Source organism: Peromyscus eremicus, unplaced genomic scaffold, assembly GCF_949786415.1.
Source record: "Peromyscus eremicus unplaced genomic scaffold, PerEre_H2_v1 PerEre#2#unplaced_115, whole genome shotgun sequence".
NCBI classification, from domain to species: Eukaryota; Metazoa; Chordata; class Mammalia; order Rodentia; family Cricetidae; genus Peromyscus; species Peromyscus eremicus.
The window spans coordinates 263,296-283,033 of record NW_026734354.1 but is presented as its reverse complement, the minus strand read 5'-3'; the positions used below and the strand labels follow the sequence as shown (position 1 = coordinate 283,033).

The 19,738-nt window shown below is 37.2% G+C and overlaps 1 protein-coding gene across 1 annotated transcript; it reads right to left on the bottom strand.

Moving 5' to 3' along the window:
* Positions 1-14,866: 14,866 nt before the first annotated feature.
* LOC131901601 (zinc finger protein 665-like) lies at positions 14,867-16,291 on the bottom strand (the record flags this gene model as incomplete). The annotated part of the gene is made up of 1 exon (XM_059252705.1): positions 14,867-16,291. A coding segment is annotated over one exon (1,425 nt), but the record flags the coding sequence as incomplete, so codon positions are not given.
* Positions 16,292-19,738: the final 3,447 nt, after the last annotated feature.

The following is a 19,738-nucleotide window of genomic DNA, read 5'->3' as shown; positions in this document are numbered from 1 at the left end:
AAAAAAACAAAAAAAAAAACAAAACAGCTCAACAGACCTGCTCTGAATACCCTATCCTCCTCATGGCATAGCTGGTGATCTTCCCTACAAATATTTACAGCAGAAGCAGAACATAATCCTGGAATGAATCTGAAAGCTACCTGCCACTCTTATTATTGATTGAAAAGCATTCCATAAGTCTTTAATTGGCTAGGGTCACCCAGCTGTGCCTCAAAATACAAGCAGCTCTTCTACTGGGTGATCAGAGATCGAAGGACACAGAAAGCACAGTCCTTTCAGCTCTGTCCTTCCAGCCCAGGAGACAGGGTCCTAGTCTAGAAAGTTCCCATTTTTTGTGGACATTCTTCTACTCTCTTAGAGCATATCCTCTTCCTCATCCAAAGCACAGGTTCCTTTGGGAGTACATTTAATTATATACTCAATACGCAGTGCAACCAACCCATTGCCTCATCGTAGCTGGGAAATTGTGTAGCCAAAAAAGGTCACATTCACACAATAACTGTTGTTACTGCATAATTGTTAATAAAGAAAAACAGGCCATGCATTAGAAAACAATGAGTGGTCATGGTATGGCTTGGAGACAGGAAAGAGGATATGGTTATGATGTAGATAAAATCTCAAAAATATATTTTGAAAAGTTGAAACGAGTATAATGGCCATGTGCTCCAGAGTCTGGGGATTTGTATTAGAACACATGAAAGATTTCTCAAACCTTTATTTCTGGATGTATATCTAAAACTCAAAAATAACAGTCCCATCAGGCATGGCCACATTTTACTTACATATATTTTGATTGTAGTACTGTAACTATAGCAATTTGATTTCATGATAATGTCAGTCCTTTATCCAGATTCTTGATTGCCCTTGGGTGTGGACCCCAAGAAATGGCCAATAAGGACATTTATGGAACATCAAAATTTGATTACCTAATTCCACATAACTATTCTCAAGTACTCTTGAAGTAGGAAATCTGTCAACCCCCAACCTGCCTCTCCCTTTCTGCACTGTGACTCCACCAGCTTCAAAGTTGATCAATGAACTCAATTCTTGCACAGGTCCCTCTTCATTTATAACTCTCCACTAAAAAAAGAGAGATAGGAGAATACTCATTAACTGGTTTATTTTTTCTTCTTACTGACCAGTCAAGGCCCAGAATGGAAGGAATTGGAGGACTTTTTTCCCAGCACTGGGCAGCAGAAACAGGATTAACTGTTCAATGAAATTCTAAATTACATAGAATGAGGAAAGCTTAAACTAAGGGAGATATTGCTCTACACAGAAATTAATAATCAACATCACTTGAGAGAAAAGGAATAAAACTACTGATTACCTAGAGGCATTGGAGAACAGAAACAAATAGAGATAAGAGCAGTCATCCACTAAAAAATGATAACAATAAGTAATCTTAAAAATGATATAAATAATGTATTTTTAAGATGAAAAATTAAGCTATATTGATTTTGAAAAATAATAGGCCCTTCCCTAGTGGAGGGGATGTCATTAATATGAAATAGATTGATCCGGCTCATTTGCATATCTTGGCCGCTGAGATCAATAATTGGCACATTGAGTTATAATCATTGACCTCTTTCTCAAACCTTTGAGCTGGCATAACTGTGTCAAGCAGGATTTGACAGATCTGCATAGGAGAATTGACTAATTGCAAATTAAATATTCATTAGCTTAAGATAATTTTCGGATACTCTACACTCACACAATCTGGTCTGTGATCATTCATGTGACATAAATTAAAACATGATGAGAAATTATAAAACAACTCCTCCTACGATAATCAGGTCTTTTTTATAATAGTGACTCCAGCAGGTGATTGTCTACCCTGCTTCCCCCTGGAGTGTGCACAATAAACTATTTCTGCTTTTTGGTCTGGAGTCAGAAGCAATGCTCCACATGAGAAACTTTTTCTGTTGACTGTATTGGATAGTCAACTACATGACTCAAATGAATAATTTTATAACTCTGAGATGCGACAGTCATTTAATTTAAGCATTTTGAAGGTGTAGTATAGAGAACAGTGAGATCATTGGCTTGGAGGGCAAGAGAATGGAATCAAGGACACCCGAGTCAACATAAAAGAGCTTTTCTCCAAAACATTTTTCTAACAGGATGGAAATTTGGCTGTCCTAGTATTAATATGACTTCCCAGGGAGAAATCATACCTAGGATTTTAATAAAGAAAAATACCATTAATGATAGTATGCATCCATCTCTGGCAAATGCTTAAATAGGAGACAGCCTTGACACATTTTGCATTCAACATGTGCATTCATCCTTGTGTCTTTTAACTTCATGCTCCGGGTTGCACTTTGAACAATGTAAATAGAGACAGGCAACTTGTAGGTCTAGCCATTTGGGCAGATGGGTCAGTTAGATACCAAAAATATCACTAGAATTATTTTTTAAACATACCAGACACCTGAGACAGCAGATCACTCTTTAGTGACATTGTGCTGGGCTAAAGCTGAGAGAGGATGAGAATTATGGGAAAAGTGGAAAGTAGTAAAGATAAGAGCTGGGTTGGGGAGGTCTTGCACAAGCTATATTGTATGTCATGTAAGCTTCTTAAGAAAAATAGCATCTTGTATAATACTTCTAGGGGGGAATGGAAGGTAATGGATGATTTCATTGAAGTCAGCAGAAACTATTATACCATAGGACAGACTCAGGAGGAGGCTAATCAAACAGTGCCATAAAGGAGAACGCAGAGCATCTCAAGAACATTACTGAGTAAGACCACCAGTGGTCTTGTGTTAATAACCACAGCTCCATGTGGGGTCTGAAGCCACCCCACCATAAAAGGTCTGGTTCCAGAACATTAGCAGTTCACCCAAACATATTCCTGATCTTAGGGAAGGCGCTGTGTTCTATTGTCAATACATCAGGCTCTTAGGGTAAGCTCCCAAGGCCTAGGCCCCAAGCTCTCCCAAGAATGTTTCACCACCTTAACAGAGTGCCCAAAGGAAAGCCTTGCTTGATCAGGCCAGTCTTTAAAACAACAGTATTTTTCTTTTCAAATAAATATCACCTGGTGTCATATTGCCCATGTGGCAGAAGTATGCTTTTCTCAAAAAAACTGGAACTTTATGGCATGCCAGGCTTTAAGGTTGTCTGTGACCTTATAATGCCTCAATAAGGAGCTTGTTATAATTTAATTCTTTGATACATTTGGTCCTAGTGGCTTATTATATATCTGTAGTGGCACCTTTGTGATGTTTTGGAGCCAAATGTCTGGACAATCTTGGTGAACATAAGTATATTTTACCCTTCTAATCTCTAACCGGCCTGGGTAGCATGTGCTTATTGTTGGGGTGTATTAGAGGCAGTCCTCCCTCCTCAGAATTCTATTTTTGAGAATTCCTATCTCCTAAGCATTAGTAAATCCTTTAAGTCACCAATTCTATTCATCTACATCACACCTTAGTGGGGAGTGCTACCCAATGCATAGGATGCCTTTTACAACCCTCCACAAAATTAACTATAAATGGATATTACATGTAAAAATTAAATGCAAAACACTGAACCTCTGTATGTTAATAGAAGGTATTCTCTAAATTTGGCATCCTGCTTTCCATGAGTTCACCAGAAGCATGTTGAAGTTCAAAGATATTTGTTGGTATTTTTTATTTTTTTTGGTTTTTTGAGACAGGGTTCTCTGTGTAGCTTTGTGCATTTCCTGAAACTCACTTGGCAACCCAGGCTGGCCTTTAACTCACAGAGGTCCGCCTGGCTCTGCCTCCCGAATGCTGGGATTAAAGGCGTGCACCACCACCACCCAGCTATTTTTGGTTTTTTGAAACAGGGTTTCTCTGTGTAGTTTTGGTGCCTGTCCTAGATCTCACTGTGTAGACCAGGTTAGCATCAAACTCACAGAGATCCACTTGGCTCTGCCTCCCAAGTGCTGGTACTAAAGGCTTGTGCCACCACCACCTGGCTCATGCACCACCACAGCCCAGCTTCAAAGATGTTTTTAAGCACAGCTCCCTACTTCCAGGTCTGTGAGCAGATACTGCCCATAGAGCAATGATTCAGAGGCCTGGCCCTGGGTCTAGGGAGTTTTGAGTACCACGTGGGACCTCAGAGGACAGAAATTCTACAGGCAGGTTTCTACCAGGTCCTTGGAGGACTGACCACAGTGAATTTTATAGCTCACCATCTGCTTCAACCTATCTGGAGACAGAAGCAACTCACTCACCTTGTCATGGTTTCCTAGGTCAGCCATGCTCTCTGCTCAACTCCCTGCAGCAGGGCTCACAGCACAGCACACAAAGCCAATAGCACCAGCTCCTATTGAAAGTCAAGTCTGAAACTTATGGCACCAGAAGGACCCTGCTCCACTTTTGACTGGCAGGTCACCTGGAAGGCCTGATTGGCTAATGAGACCTGACTGAAAAGAGCACCTCCCATAGGGTTACAATGTGCTGAAAAACAGAGCACAATGATTCCTGTCCCTTCCTTCCACCACAGACAAAGACATTTTTTAGATCAGCAGAAATATGCATTTCAATAGCTCTTGCCCCAGGCTGCAAAACAGACCTGCTCTCTTCCTGCTCTCAATAGGTACTTCCTCTTCCTCCTCCTGGAAACAATGTGATTAGCTAGCTTGTCCAGACCACTATACTATGTGGGGTGGAGTGATTCGCTGCCACACAGGTACAAGAGTGCCCAAAATATTAATTACTGTATAGATATTTAAAGACACACAAGGAGAGTGTTTGTTGTGTGACTTAACACTGACATCAGGTGAACTGAAGGTACTTTTTACCTGGTTGTCACAGAGACTGCAGACAAACATAAAGAAAAGCAGAAAATAGATCACAAACAAGATAAAAGTTCTTTCTCCCATCAGAAAGCTGAAGGAAGGCTCCATCCTCCTTAAGTTTTATTCCTGAAATTCAGAGCAAAGTTTTGGCAAAATAAATAATAATAAAGAGTAGTCTTCATGGAAAATTGAATACTTAGAGAGTAATGGAGCCAGGAAGAATGCATTTATGAGCACCACTGTTAGCCAGCACATCTTTCTCCATAGACAGGTAAAGAAGAAAAAAAACACAACTCTATTATTCAAGCTTTGCTACATGATCAGGACTGATAGAATGAATCTCTCCATGTATGTAGAAAGTTGATTTCATAGAATGTCTTACAAGCATGCAGGATCAGGAGAAAAAGGGAAAAAACCAGTAGCCATCTTGAGAGATGCTTCCCCCTCCCCTCCTCCAAAAGTTTTTGCTGACCAGCAGTTTTAGAAGTTACCAGAAGTGGAACTTCTAAGGCTGGCACAATAAATCTATGTATCCTGGGCTTGACAAAACAAGATATAGGTAGTAATGGGCTCAGTTGACCAGAAGTTGAACTCAGGGGAGAGTAGGACAGGAAAAATAAATCTGAATGTACATATTCTGGGTTCAACAAAAGCAGGACATAGGGAGTAAAAATTTATGTCTCTGTAATACCATGAATCCTGTTAGCCATCAGTAACCTCAAGGTTATAGTTCAGCCAGTAACTTCAAAGAACGACCTCACACCTAGCCCTCTCGTCCAATCCCAAGCTGCATGTAAACGTTTCCTATATAAACTGCTTAAAGTGAGTGCTCAGGGCCATTTTCCTCCACCTGCTGTGTTGGGTGATGAATGTGACCAAGCTTGCTTGTTTTGTTCTTCAAAACTTGTGTGCTTGCACCAGATAATGGCTCTATGGTGGTCTTGCTAGGGGTCTTGTGACCTGGGCACAACAGAGATCTCTGTTTTAACTTGCCCTGTTTACTGTGTCTCAGGGCTGTGACATCATTGCAAAGAATTCCATTTTTTAAGCTTTATTTTATTTTATATGTACAGATGTTTGCCTCCAGGTATTTGTACAGAGTACTTGCAAAGGCCAGAAGAGAGTTACAGGAGATGGCTAGTTAAAATGGAATCTGTGTCTTATGTAACAACAAGTGGTGCTGCTTTTAATTGTTAAGGTATCTCCCAAGGCCACTTCTTTATTTAAAATCTATTTTCATAAATTTTAATTTGTTGTGCCCAGATCATGACCCCCAGAGAGACCACCAAAGATGAGCATGATGGAATGCAAAAGCAAGGTATAATTCTGGATATCCAATACAAGCCTAGGCAGGGACTTTGTCCAATACGTCCAACGCAGTGGAGGCTGGAGGAATTGCCCACCTATCTACAAGCTCAGCTTTTAAAGGGAAAAATCACAAGATTACATCATTTAGGGGTGCAAGTACAGGTACAATTCTGATTGGCTTGCTTCTAGGGGCTTTCAAGATATCATGGCTTAATCGTACTTCTAAGGGGGTGGTTGCCTGCCACCATTGCTCATTGGCTGCCCTCAGGTGGGGACATTTTTATGCTCAGTTACCCTGGAAACCAGGGTTAGACCATTCTATAGTCCAGCAGTCATTACCTCGTGACTACCTTGTGACTCTGTACTTTTACACTTCCTGGTTTTTGGAATCTGGACTGACATGTTTCAGTAACTATTGGTCTATTCCTAGAAGGAGAAATCTTAGGCCTTAGTTTTTTGGTGAAAGCATTTTGGTCTTATTTCTAAGATGGCTCATTTTGGTATCACAAATTAATATGTATTAAATCATTTCCCCCCCTTCTTTTCCTCTCTCCATCCCTTCCCAAATTTTTCTCTTCCAATTTCTTCCATGTTAAGCATATGAGAATATGTATGCACAAATATATGAATAAAACCTGCTGAGTCCAATTCTGTTGGTTGTGTTTATAAAGATTCAAGAATGAACACATTGTATTGGATAAGCCAATAGGGAGCTCATCTGTAGATGTAACCAATTGTCTTATTAAATAAGAAACACAGAGCTGATTCAGAGAAGAAAGCCAAGAGGTCAGAGCTAAGAGCCTTACTCTTTCTCCTTCAGCTAAGAGAACTCTCTGAAAAGGGCCTACTTCCTGTCTGTTCATCTTTATATAGACTTTCTCTTTTGCTTTCTTATTGGTTGTAAACACAAACATATGACTGCTTCGTCACTGCCTGTATGTACAGCCCTCCAGGTCCTCTATGGTATTGAGATTAAAGACATGTGTCTCTAATGTTGGCTGTATCCTTGAACTCACAGAGATCTACCTAGCTCTGTCTATCAAGTGCTGGGATTAAAGGCATGCGCCACCACTGCCACGCTCTTGCTATGGCTCTAATAGCTCTGACCCCCAGGCAACTTTATTTATTAACATACAATTAAAATCACATTTCAGTGAAAGTAAAATACCACCATACTCATCCCTGCCCAAGGCTAATTTGCCCACCTGCAGGAGAATGCCACTATTGAGTGAGCAACAAGAGTTTTATCCTCAAGTGATCTAGGTGCCTTGGACAAAAAACATTCACAAGAATAGGGAAGTATTATAAATAATAGTAAACTTGAGGTGGTAAGTACCTCAGCTAACAATTGCTGTTGCCTAGGCCTTGAATTTCTGGAGCTGCAGGGAAGATTATGTACATTGTCCCCAGCCAATCAGTTTTCCTTTGTTCTGTGGTCCTCCTGTTATGCCCAGATTGTGACCCCCTGAGAGACCACTGAAGATGAGCATACCAGAATGCAAAGCAAGGTTTAATTCTGGATATCCAAAAGCAATACAAGCCTAGACAGGGACTTCATCCAATACATCCAATGCAGTGGAGGCTGGAGGAAGTGCCCACCTATTAGCAAGCTCAGTTTTTAAAGTGAAAAATCACAAGGTTACATCATATAAGGGTGCTAGTACAGGTACAATTCTGATTGGCTTGCTTATAGGGACTTCTAGAAATTACTTCTAAGGGAATGGTTGCCCGCCACCATTTCTCATTGGCTGCCCTCAGGTGGGGGCATTTCTGTGGTCAGTTACCCTGGAAACCAGGGAGAGAACATTCCATATTCAGGCAGGCATTACCTTGTGACTACCTTGTGACTCTGTACTTTTACACTTCCTGGTTTCTGGAATCTGAACGGACTGGTTTCAGTAACTAATGGCCTATTCCCAAAAGGAGAAATCTTAGGCCTTAATTTTAGGGTGAAAGCATTTTGGTCTTATTTCTAATACTCCATACTCCAACCATAACCCATTGACCATTCTCATTTTGGATGACATTGAAAACCTGAAATTCCTACCTCCACATTCTAAGTACCATGATTGCAGGCCTGAGCCACCATGTCTAGCCTAAGTTGCTTCAAATGCATTTCATGAGGCATTAGAATGATGGGATAAGTTACATGAACAATTATACTTAACTATATTCAAAAAATACTTATATCTGTGAGCCTGGGTTTCACTTTCTGCAAAATAAGGACAGAACTCTTCCCAGGTCATTGGTGAGTTGTAACAGACTCAGTAATAAAGAAAAATAAATTTTCTTAGAGTTGAAAGAAAGGTAGTACTAAGGCAGGCAGGATACATTTGATGGGAACCTTCTTCTGTTACTGAAGATAGGATCAGAACCTGTGTCCTGGCTACTCTAACTAGGCAGGCACAGTCACTCATCCTCAGTAAGCCAATTAAATGAACCAAGTTATCCAGTGAGCAACATGCCCACCTATAATGCAGAAACTCTGGATGCAAGGTGAACAGATCTCTCTGATGTCCTAGGACAGACTAGTCTGTAATTGAGTTCCAGGCCAGTCAGGGAGTCATAGTAATACTATCCTTTATAAAATGAAAAGAGAAAAGGGAAAAAAGAAAATTATTAATGAAAATTTAAAACATGATATTTATTCAAATTGACTAATTTGGAACAATAAAGAAAATATAAGATAACTAATACACCTTGAAGTCCTAAGAGGTTTATATAGAATGCAAAAGATATGCAAAACCAAGTAATCTAATGAAGCCATGTAATTATTTTTTCCCATCTTAAAACCATCCTGAATTATCATCTGGAGGATTCAAGTCTTTTCCAACAATGAGATGCCCAGTGAAATTAAAATTTCTTTCTTCAGACAATCTCTTATGATATACTCCAGTACATGGCATGTTCTTGATATACACACTGGGAAAACTTATACATATAAATTAAACTTCATTCCTTTTGAAAATAACATATGCATGAAGAAAAACTTTTTCAAAAGTATCGAATCATACACATATCTGAATTTTTGCCATTTGTGTATCTGGTACCATAGCAGGACTAAAGAATGCAAAACATCTCCAGGACCTAGAAATATAGGTAATTCTGGGTCATCTGAATCTAGGAACCAAACTTGTGTATCCAAGAGGAGCATGAATATTCAGTAAACTTTCCAGGTCCCAAACCTGACATTAAAATGTAGATGAAGATGCCCGATTACTTCTTCTGTCTCCTGTCACTTGAATGTGGTGAAAGTCCCTTCTAGATGGCTATCAAAGATTTCAATGGCTTTTCGTCCTTTTTGAATGGACTCTCTGCTTTGCTTCTTATTTTCATTATTAACACAATTCCCTTGATGTGAGTAAAGATAACAAACCTGATTTGTTGAAACCAGTCAGTGTCCAGTCAAATTTTATAGAAAAAGTTCTATAATTTGAGATATGCCACATATTTTAAGAATTTTATTTATTTATTTATTTATTTATTTATTTATTTATTTATTTATTTATTTATTTATTTATTTTTGTGTTTTCAAGACAGAGTTTCTCTGTGTAGCTTTGTGTCTTTCCTGGAACTCCCTCTGTAGTCCAGGCTGGCTTCGAACTCACAGAGATCTGCCTCCCAAGTGCTGGGATTAAAGGCATGTACCATCACTGCCTGGCTATTTTAAGAATTTTTTTTGACAGGATACCTCTACAAAGCCATGGTTGTTATGGAACTCACTATTTGAACCAAGCTCACCTGAAACCTCAAACTCAGAGACACTGGCTTGTCACTGTCTCCCAAATGCTGGGATTTCAGACAAGCACCTTTAAAGCCAGCTGAAATATGTTTTGAAATGTTCTATCTTTAAATCAGAGAATTAAATGATAATGTAAGTTTTTAAAAGAAATCATCAATGTTGCATTGAACAGTAATACCTCTTGAATTTCTGTAATAATAATGTAAAGTGGCAAATTATTTCATATATTCCCAATAACTGGGTTAATTGCTTTGTTAACTTCACCCATTTAAAAATGTCTGAACTCTGTCTGTGCATGTGTATCTGTGACATCATGTGTATGTGGCAGTGAGAGGACAACTTCAAAGTGTCTATTAACTAGTTCTATGTGAGTTCTAGAGAGGAAACCAAGGAGTCTTCTGGCAGCAAGTGACCTCAATGATATTTATTTGGGTTTAAAAATTATTTAGGTAGGGGTGGAGAGATGCCTCAGAGGTTAAGAGCACTGACTGCTCCAGAGGTCCTGAGTTCAATTCCCAGCAACCACATGGTGGCTCACAACCATTTGTAATGAGATCTGGTGCCCTCTTCTGTATACATAATAAATAAATAAAAATCTTTTTTTTTTTTTTTTTTTTTTTGGTTTTTCGAGACAGGGTTTCTCTGTGTAGCTTTGCGCCTTTCCTGGAACTCACTTGGTAGCCCAGGCTGGCCTTGAACTCACAGAGATCTGCCTGGCTCTGCCTCCTGAGTGCTGGGATTAAAGGCGTGTGCCACCACCGCCCGGCTAAATAAAAATCTTTAAAAAAAATTATTTAGGTATGTGCCATTGAGGGAGTGTGCCTATGCCAAAGCGCTAATGTGGCAATAAGGGAAAATTTTGTAGTTATTTGAGTCTTCCACAGATTGAACTCAAGTGATTAGGCTTAAAAACAACCAACTTTACCACTGAGACAATTCTATGGCATTCTTTTGTGGTTATGAAAAATGTAATGAACAAGAGCTTAATTCTCAGAATAAACTAGCACATTCCAAAGAAAAAAAAGATAGGAGTATATCACTAACATTTGCAAATAGAATCTATTACTCAAATTGTCCTGTTTTCCTGTAACATCAGATGATAATATGTTTATAATTTAAAAGGAAGTCAATATTTTCCTGATTAAATATCTCAACTAATTTTATTTGAGGAGCAGTGAGACAGCTAAGTAAGAAATATCTGTGCAAGGCTGGGACTTGACCTTAATCACCATATGGAAAGGGCCAAAAGAAGACCCCACAATTTTTTTTCTGTTCCTCCATATCTGACATGACCAAAAAACCCATAATTACAGTACCATAAAAATATCAAAAATGTTTTTTGTTTGTTTTGGTTTGGTTTCAATAAATTTCATTTCCATTGTATTATCTGGCATCTCTGAATAATCCCCTGGAGGGCAGTACTTCAAGATGAAGTGGCAAATATAAAATTAATGGGGAGATGAAGAAGGATGGAACTTCAAATATTATATACATATCCATCACATGTCAAGCTATGTTGTGAATACTCGTGTGGACCATTGCTGCTTGACAAAGTTCCAGCATTTTGACATTGCTGATGGATCACATTTCTCCAGTACTTTTTGCTTTTATTGTTAATGATTCTCACTATTAATACCTTTCCTTTTGGGGAAATTTGTGCAGACTGTCATAAATGATAAAAATGTGTACAACGGTAGACTCTCTTAACAAAATAATTATTGGAAACAAATTCCTGCTACCAGTGAACCAGGAATCACATTGTACCCTCTTAGTTGCACCAAGAACAGGACAGTTTGTGTTTTCTTTATTGTCTCAATTTCAATTTTCAAATCTTGAATTGTTTTCTTCATCTGTTTAATTACTTTCTCTTGGCTTTCTTTGATTTCTTCCAATTTTTGTTTGTTTTTTCTTCCATTTCTTTAAGGGAATATTTTATTTCTTCAAGGAAGTTTTTCATTTCTGCTTTAAGGGCCTCTATCATCTTTTTAAAGGCATTTTTATGATTGATTTCTTCTGCTTCTTCTGCCTTAGTATGTTCTGGTCTTGCAGATGTAGAATCACTAGTTTCTGATGTTGTCATATAGGTCTTTATGTTGTTGCCTGTATTTTTGCACTGGCATCTACTAATCTCTTCCTCTGCTTGGTTCAGGAGGTGTCTGTGTCTGAAGGTGCCTCTCTTGTTCTAATTGTTATTTTTGGTCCACTAGGAGTTCTTGGTTAAATTGCTGCTGTTGGGCTTTGTTTCTTCAGGAGCATCTTAATCCAATCAGGGTTAGTGAATTCTATCTCAGGGAGCAGTTGTTCCCAGTTGGTGTAGGGTGTGCTTATGATTTCAGTGGTTGTTAGGTTTATAGGGTTTTTGTGTGTGGGGGGGGGTGGCAGGGTAAGATAGTTTTCTGTTCCCAGGGACTCCAATTGGTAGGGCCTAGGGGCTAGAGACCTGATCTGCCAGTCCAGAGATGGGTGCTTAACTGTTCCCAGTTTTTGTAGTGTAGGCTTATGATTTTGGTGATCTGGTTCAGTGGCTGGGCGGCGCCTCCTTTTGTGTTCTCAGGTCATGTTTTGCTCATTCATCAACTCCTCAACTGATCTTGTTTCCTCAGACTGCAGAATATAGGATTCTTAATCATCTCCAAAATGTATCTCAGCTGGGCAGGTTGTTTAGTAGCGTAATCTCAACAACACCTCCAAGTTGTTGGGTTTCACAGGATCAGCAGCTGGGACCTGGGTTGGCCTCAAACAGAGTGTTTGGATCTGTTCTGGTCTCATCCCATGGAGGTGTCTCCTTCCCCGGGTGCTGGGATTAAAGGCCTCCCTCCAGTCAATGTGGGTGAGGATATATGATATATTTCAGGTTTAAGTTCTGTAAGAAAAGATCCTACATGTCATAGTTATATTGGATCATACTGGGGCATTTGTTTTTCTTTTGCTATGAAATGAATAACTTGTGAAAGTTTAAAGGTTTGTATAATTTTTCTGTGACATATAGATAGCTTTACTTTATATTATTAAACTCAAAACAGTTTATAAAATCAAATTCAGCTGCCACGGGGAACCAACATTTCAATTTACTTGGATAGAACACTCATTTTAGGTCTTGCAAAGCATTAGTAGGTTACTTGAGGAGTCCTTTTGTCAATTTTGTTGATGTGTTCAAAAATACTAGGCTCTCTGGGGTCTAGCTTGAAATCACTTAACAGTATTCAAAGAATAAGTTACATCTTTCTTAATGTTGCTTATATGTATATCTCTCTACATAATCAGTTTATAGAAACCATACAGCCACAGTTCTCAACCTGTGGATCATATTCATTTGGGGGGTTCAAAGACCCTTTACCAAGGGTCATCACAGACCATTAGAAATATCAGATATTTACATGAAAATTCATAACAGGAACAAAATTGTACTTATGAAAAAGCAACAAAAATACTTTTATACTTTAAGGTGATAAATAATGAAGACCTGTATTAAAATGTCACAGTATTAGGAATGTTAAAAATGGCTATGCTACACTGAGACTCATTGGTAGTCAATATACAAACAACATTTTTTCTTTGTTTTTGTCTGTGTGTTTATATTCTTTATTCTTATAAAATTTAATAATTGATTATTTTACATCCTGATCACACTTTCCCCTCCCTCCTCTCCTCCAATTACCTTCCTAGTTTCCCTCCACACTGTATTCCATTCCACCTCTGTCTCTGATAAGAAAGTTGCCAGCCTCCAATGTACATAGGCTAAGCATGGCATATAAAGTTGCTGTAAGATTAAGAACTTCCCCTTGTAGTTAACTAAGAAAGACAATCCAGTAAGTAGAATAGGCTCTAAAGAGCCAACCAAAGAATTAGGAATAGACCCTTCCCCCATTGTAAGGAGTTCCAAAAATAGACAAACTACAAATATGTTACATATAAGTAGAGGGTGGAGTTTGGTTCCATGAAGGCTACCTGCTTGCTTGTTAAGACTTGTGTGTTCCTAGAATAGAGAGAAAAAGGATTGTAGGAACCAGGGGGATCAAGAATTATCTCAATGTGAAAATAGAGACATAATTTGCTTAAAATAATCTTGTTGTCTCCTTCCTTTTGGAATTCACAATATTGCTATTAGCATATGCTTATTTTCACTGGTACAGTTTTCTATAGAAACTACTTTAATGATATGTTTTTATTAGCACTGTCATTTCTGGAACATTTAATCTTCATTATACCATCCTCACACTAAATGAAGATTCATCTCATCAAGGTAAATTAAAATCAACAGAAAGTATACTACATTTATTTGGGCTTGTAAAAACAAGGAATCAATATTAAGTTAAAAACAATCATTAATATACACTCTACAAAAGCTAAGATACTGGGAAAATAATAATGATATAGAATATAAAGAATATAATAATCTCCCACAAAAGACAATATCATCATCAAATTGCAAAAAATGTTATGTCGGCAATTGGACTTTCTATTGTAGTCAATAATCATCTATTAGCAAAAATTCTTGTTTCACATTGCTGTTGTTTTAGTATTTTCAAACAAGTACTCTTTGAAATTAATGAGTTCATAGTTTAATAAAAAATATCCATAGCAAATTTTTCAATAAGCATTTAGTAATTATAAGGTCTACTCCTGAATTAACACTTCCAAATTCACATCAACGGTAGGGCTTCCTAAAGTGATTTTTGTGATATTGAATCAGGAGTGAATATTGATCAAAGATTTTGTATATTACACACATTTTGAAGGAAATTTTATTGTATAAATATAATGATACTGAAATAAATTTAATAATTATTAGAGAATTTTTAAAGATTCTTATAATTTTTCTGATGTCTTCTAAGGTGAGAGCTCATGAGAAGTATTTTTCCACATTCTTCATATTTGTAAATATTTTCTTTAGAATGAGTTCAGGGAAGATGAAGTGTTGAGGATTTGGTTAAAAAATTTTCACCTTCTTTACATTTATAAAGCTTGGCTCAGATGTGAGTTCTCTGATGAATATTAATAGAAAGCAAAGGGTAAAATACAATACATTTTCAATATTTTTATCGTTTGTCTCTAGTATGGATTCTCTGATGAACACTAAGAGAAGAGCCATGCCTAAAGCATTTTGCACAGTCATCACATTGATAAGGTTTCTCTCCAGTATGGATTCTCCTATGACATTGAAGATTGGAGTACTGGACAAAGGGCTTTCCACATTCATCACATTTATAAGGTTTCTCTCCAGTATGGATTCTCCTATGACATTGAAGATGGGAGGACTCGACAAAGGACTTTCCACAGTCATCACATTTATAAGGTTTTTCTCCAGTATGGATTCTCCAATGAATATGAAGAGATGCTCCATCCCTGAAGTACTTTCCACAGTCATCACATTGATAAGGTTTCTCTCCAGTATGGATTCTCCTATGACATTTAAGATTGGCTGACTGGACAAAGGATTTTCCACAGTCATCACATTTATAAGGTTTCTCTCCAGTATGGATTCTCCTATGACATTTAAGATTGGCTGACTGGACAAAGGACTTTCCACAGTCATCACATTTATAAGGTTTCTCTCTAGTATGGATTCTCCTATGACATTGAAGTTGGGAGGACTTAACAAAGGACTTTCCACATTCATCACATTTATAAGGTTTTTCTCCAGTATGGACTCTCTGATGAACATGAAGAGATGATCCATCTCTAAAGTACTTTCCACAGTCATCACATTGATAAGGTTTCTCTCCAGTATGGATTCTCCTATGACATTTAAGATTGGCTGACCGGACAAAGGATTTTCCACAGTCATCACATTTATAAGGTTTCTCTCCAGTATGGGTTCTACTATGACATTGAAGATGGGAGGACTGGACAAAGGACTTTCCACAGTCATCACATTTGTAAGGTTTCTCTCCAGTATGGGTTCTACTATGACATTGAAGATGGGAGGACTGGACAAAGGACTTTCCACAGACATCACATTTGTAAGGTTTCTCTCCAGTATGTATTCTCCTATGACATTGAAGTTTGGAGGAATTAACAAAAGACTTTCCACATTCATCACATTTATTAGGTTTCTCTCCAGTATGGATTCTCCTATGACATTGAAGTTGGGAGGATTTAACAAAGGACTTTCCACATTCATCACATTTATAAGGTTTTTCTCCAGTATGGATTCTCTGATGAACATGAAGAGATGTTCCATCCCTAAAGTACTTTCCACAGCCATCACATTTATAAGGTTTCTCTCCAGTATGGATTCTCCTATGACATTGAAGACTGGAGGACTTACCAAAGGAATTTCCACAGTCATCACATTTATAAGGTTTCTCTCCAGTATGGATTCTCTGATGAACATGAAGAGATAAGTACCTAGTAAAGCATTTTCCACATTTATCACATTTATAAGGTTTCTTTCCTATATGGATTCTGTGGTGAACATGAAGGGATGAACTTTTCCTAAAGGATTTTCCACATTCATCACATTTATAAAGGTTCTCTCTCATATGGATTCTGTGATGAATATGAAGGTATGAAAGTTTGCTATAGGACTTTCCACAATCATTACATCTGTATGGCTTCTTTTCTGCAGTGTGACTTGAATCATTCTGAATGATATTTGAATTGAAATCAAATAATTTATCACATTCTTTAATCTGGCAAAATTTTATTTCTGTATGCTTCATATTATCTATCTCCAGATTTGAGGATTCAATTGTTACCTTCTTGCATTCATCACCTCTGAGTCTCTCATTAATTTCTTGAGTACTAGTTCCATTATACTGAATACAGTTTGAGAATTCATTAAGAATTTGGTCATGGTGTTTGCTTGTCCTGTGCTTTTCTTGGCTATGTTCATGTTTGTGCAAAGAAGTGTTTGAGTACTTATGAAAAAATTTCTGATGTTCATGGATTTCAAAATGATTAACTGTTGAACAAGTATTTATGTGAGAATTACTAGGAATTACATCATTAGTAGAGTAAGTCCATGAGTTCTTTCCATTAAAAGGTATTTCAAACTGACTATTCTGGTAATTATTTACCAAAGAAAACTTAGCAAGGTCATTATCAACATTACTAAATATATTGGAATTTTCACAATTTCTTTCCTTATGATACATATTATGCCACATTTCATTCCTAAAATATTTATGTTGATCTAAATTGTGGAAGTTGTCATATAGTGGAAGTAATTGTTCAGGAACTTCTACTGAATTTTGAGTATAGGAAATACCATACCGCTGAATATTCAAATATTTTTCTGTGCTTAAAGCACTCCTTTCTTCAGGGACTATTGGAGTATCATTTAATTGCACAACACTTTTAAAATGTTGCAAAGACTTTGAAGTGTTACACTGTGTGTCCCCTTGTGAAGATCTTACATATCCATGTACATTATAACCAGGTGTCCATGCTTGGTGTGAATATTTTCCCATATAATCATTTGATTCTGAACTTGTAACTGACACAGAGTATGCTCTCTTTGGACACACTAGAGGTTCTTGATGGTTTTCATAAGTAATGCCTTTGACATGTTTCTCATAAACATCCCTCTCATGATAACATGATTCATATTCTCTTTTGTCACCATGATAATCCCAGAACTTTCTTGTATGTAACATGTTGAGACCAATAGTTTCAAATAAGCCTGCTCCTTCTTCCTGTAAAGAATCTTGTTTGTACTTCTGTTGGGAGACCTCCTGGGTCTGGTAAAATGACAGAGCTGAAAGAAATGAAAAGAAATAAACTCTTGATTTGCACAATAATTTGAAAATAATATGAGAGTATAATGCATAAAATGACAGCTGTCTGGGGAATATATCAAGTTTGTAACATAGGAAATTTTCAAAGTTTTGCTGTAGGAAATAAATGTGTTTATGATAAATGAGAGAAATTTATGGAATGTTTGACCTTCATAAGGTCATGTAACAGGCAAACATAGACAACAATTTCAGAAAAATATTGGCGCTGTCTCCCACTTGCCATGTGCATAAGGAACACATCTATTGTATTCCCTGCTATGATTCTTTCTGCTTACACAATCATAATCCAAGAGATCACACTTTTTTGTTGACACTACTCCTCCTTGTGAACATCTATTTCTTTCCCATTTCCTTAACAGGGCAACTTGGATTGCACCCCTACTCATTTTCTCTCACAAAGACAGCATAAACCAGAACCTGCTCAATCATGTCTGCCATCTGTTCTGTATTATTACTATCCTCCATAAGAGTGAGTAAGTAGGTTGTTGCCAGCATATCCTCTCATCTACACAAAACAATTGTATAAATAATTTATAATCACCTGACTCTGTGTAATTTCCTGAACACATGATCAAGACAGAAACTACAACCTGTCCTGCTAACTCTTACAAACACTATGAAGGGCCCTGACATTCTCCTATTACTAGCAAGGGAGCACAGGACATTCCCAATTCTCCTTCATGCAAATCATGAGCACCTTTGATACCAATCTGACAACATACATTTTACACTTGTTATCAGACCGGTGATTCCACAATATCTGCTCATCTACATTCCCTCACCAATCCATCGTTCTATCCTGTATTCTACCCCATTGCCCATATTTAGACTGATAATCTCTGTCCAGAATACTCCTACATTCACCCTTACAATGGGATGCCCATCTTGTAATTCTGCCCATCCCCTGTGCCTACTTGACACCCCACCACTCATGCTATATGTAGCCTTCACACCTAAGCTTCCCTGTATTTATTGTTGCCTGTTAAGTCTTCATTGTGCATAAAAGACACAGAAATTACAAAAGAGTTCACAGGACCAATCTTGATCACAAGTACATGATTACTATATATGATAGTTTGAATAACAATGTTCCCTAAAGTTCACACACTTGACAACTTTGTTTTCATGTAGCCACATTATTTGACTCGAAGTATGGTGTTAATGCATAAAATGTGGGACTGAGTTAGGATCTTTAAATGTAGGAACTACACACTATCTTTAGTTTCCTTTTTGGTGCTTGCTTGAAATTTGACATTTGAACATTATCTGTTCGTTCTACAACATTTACTGCCTCTTGACTTCATCTCCTGGCATAATGGAGTTTTATTTTCATGGTACCTTAAGCCCAATGAAACTTTTAGTTTTATACATTTTTCTGTTAATGGTGTTTAATCAGAATAGTAATAAATCACACATAGACTATATAGAATAAAGCCAGCATTTTACCCCTGCCCCCAGAGTCAATCCATCTCATAAAAGTATTCTTCAATCCATATTGCCATGATACAGAAGATGGAAGAACTATCATGAACACTATTAATATAGTCAAAGTGCTTAAATAAGACAGAGACAAACAGCCCAATAAAATTAATGAAGAGATACTAAAAAACCTGAGTGATGTAAGAGACCACAGAGACATAAATGAAGACAGTCTAGTCTCAAAAAAATTCAAAAACAGTATAGATTTATTGAAGAGAACTCAGTCTAAAGTGAAGTTGTAACAAGAAACTAATTAGAAAAGTCAAGATAAAGCTTTATAAGTGAGACAGAAAAATAGCAAATATACTATCAAAACTCAATAAAAACAAGAAGAGTAATTTAACTGCATATCAGAAACACACACATATATTTGTATATTTAAATATAGAACTAAAAATATTACAAGGTAATGATTAACATCATAATAACATGAATATATATATATATATATATATATATATATATATATATATATATATGTGTGTGTGTTTGTGTGTGTGTGTGTGTGTAAGATAAGAATCTTACCTCAATGGCATAGATAAAATCTTCCCCAAGATCATGAAGGACAAATTTGCCAAACTCAAGAAAGTCATAACATTGCAGATACTGGAAACATTCCAACACCAAATAGGCAAAAATATATAAAGAAATAATACACAGCAAGCACTAGTTAATATACAAAACAAAACA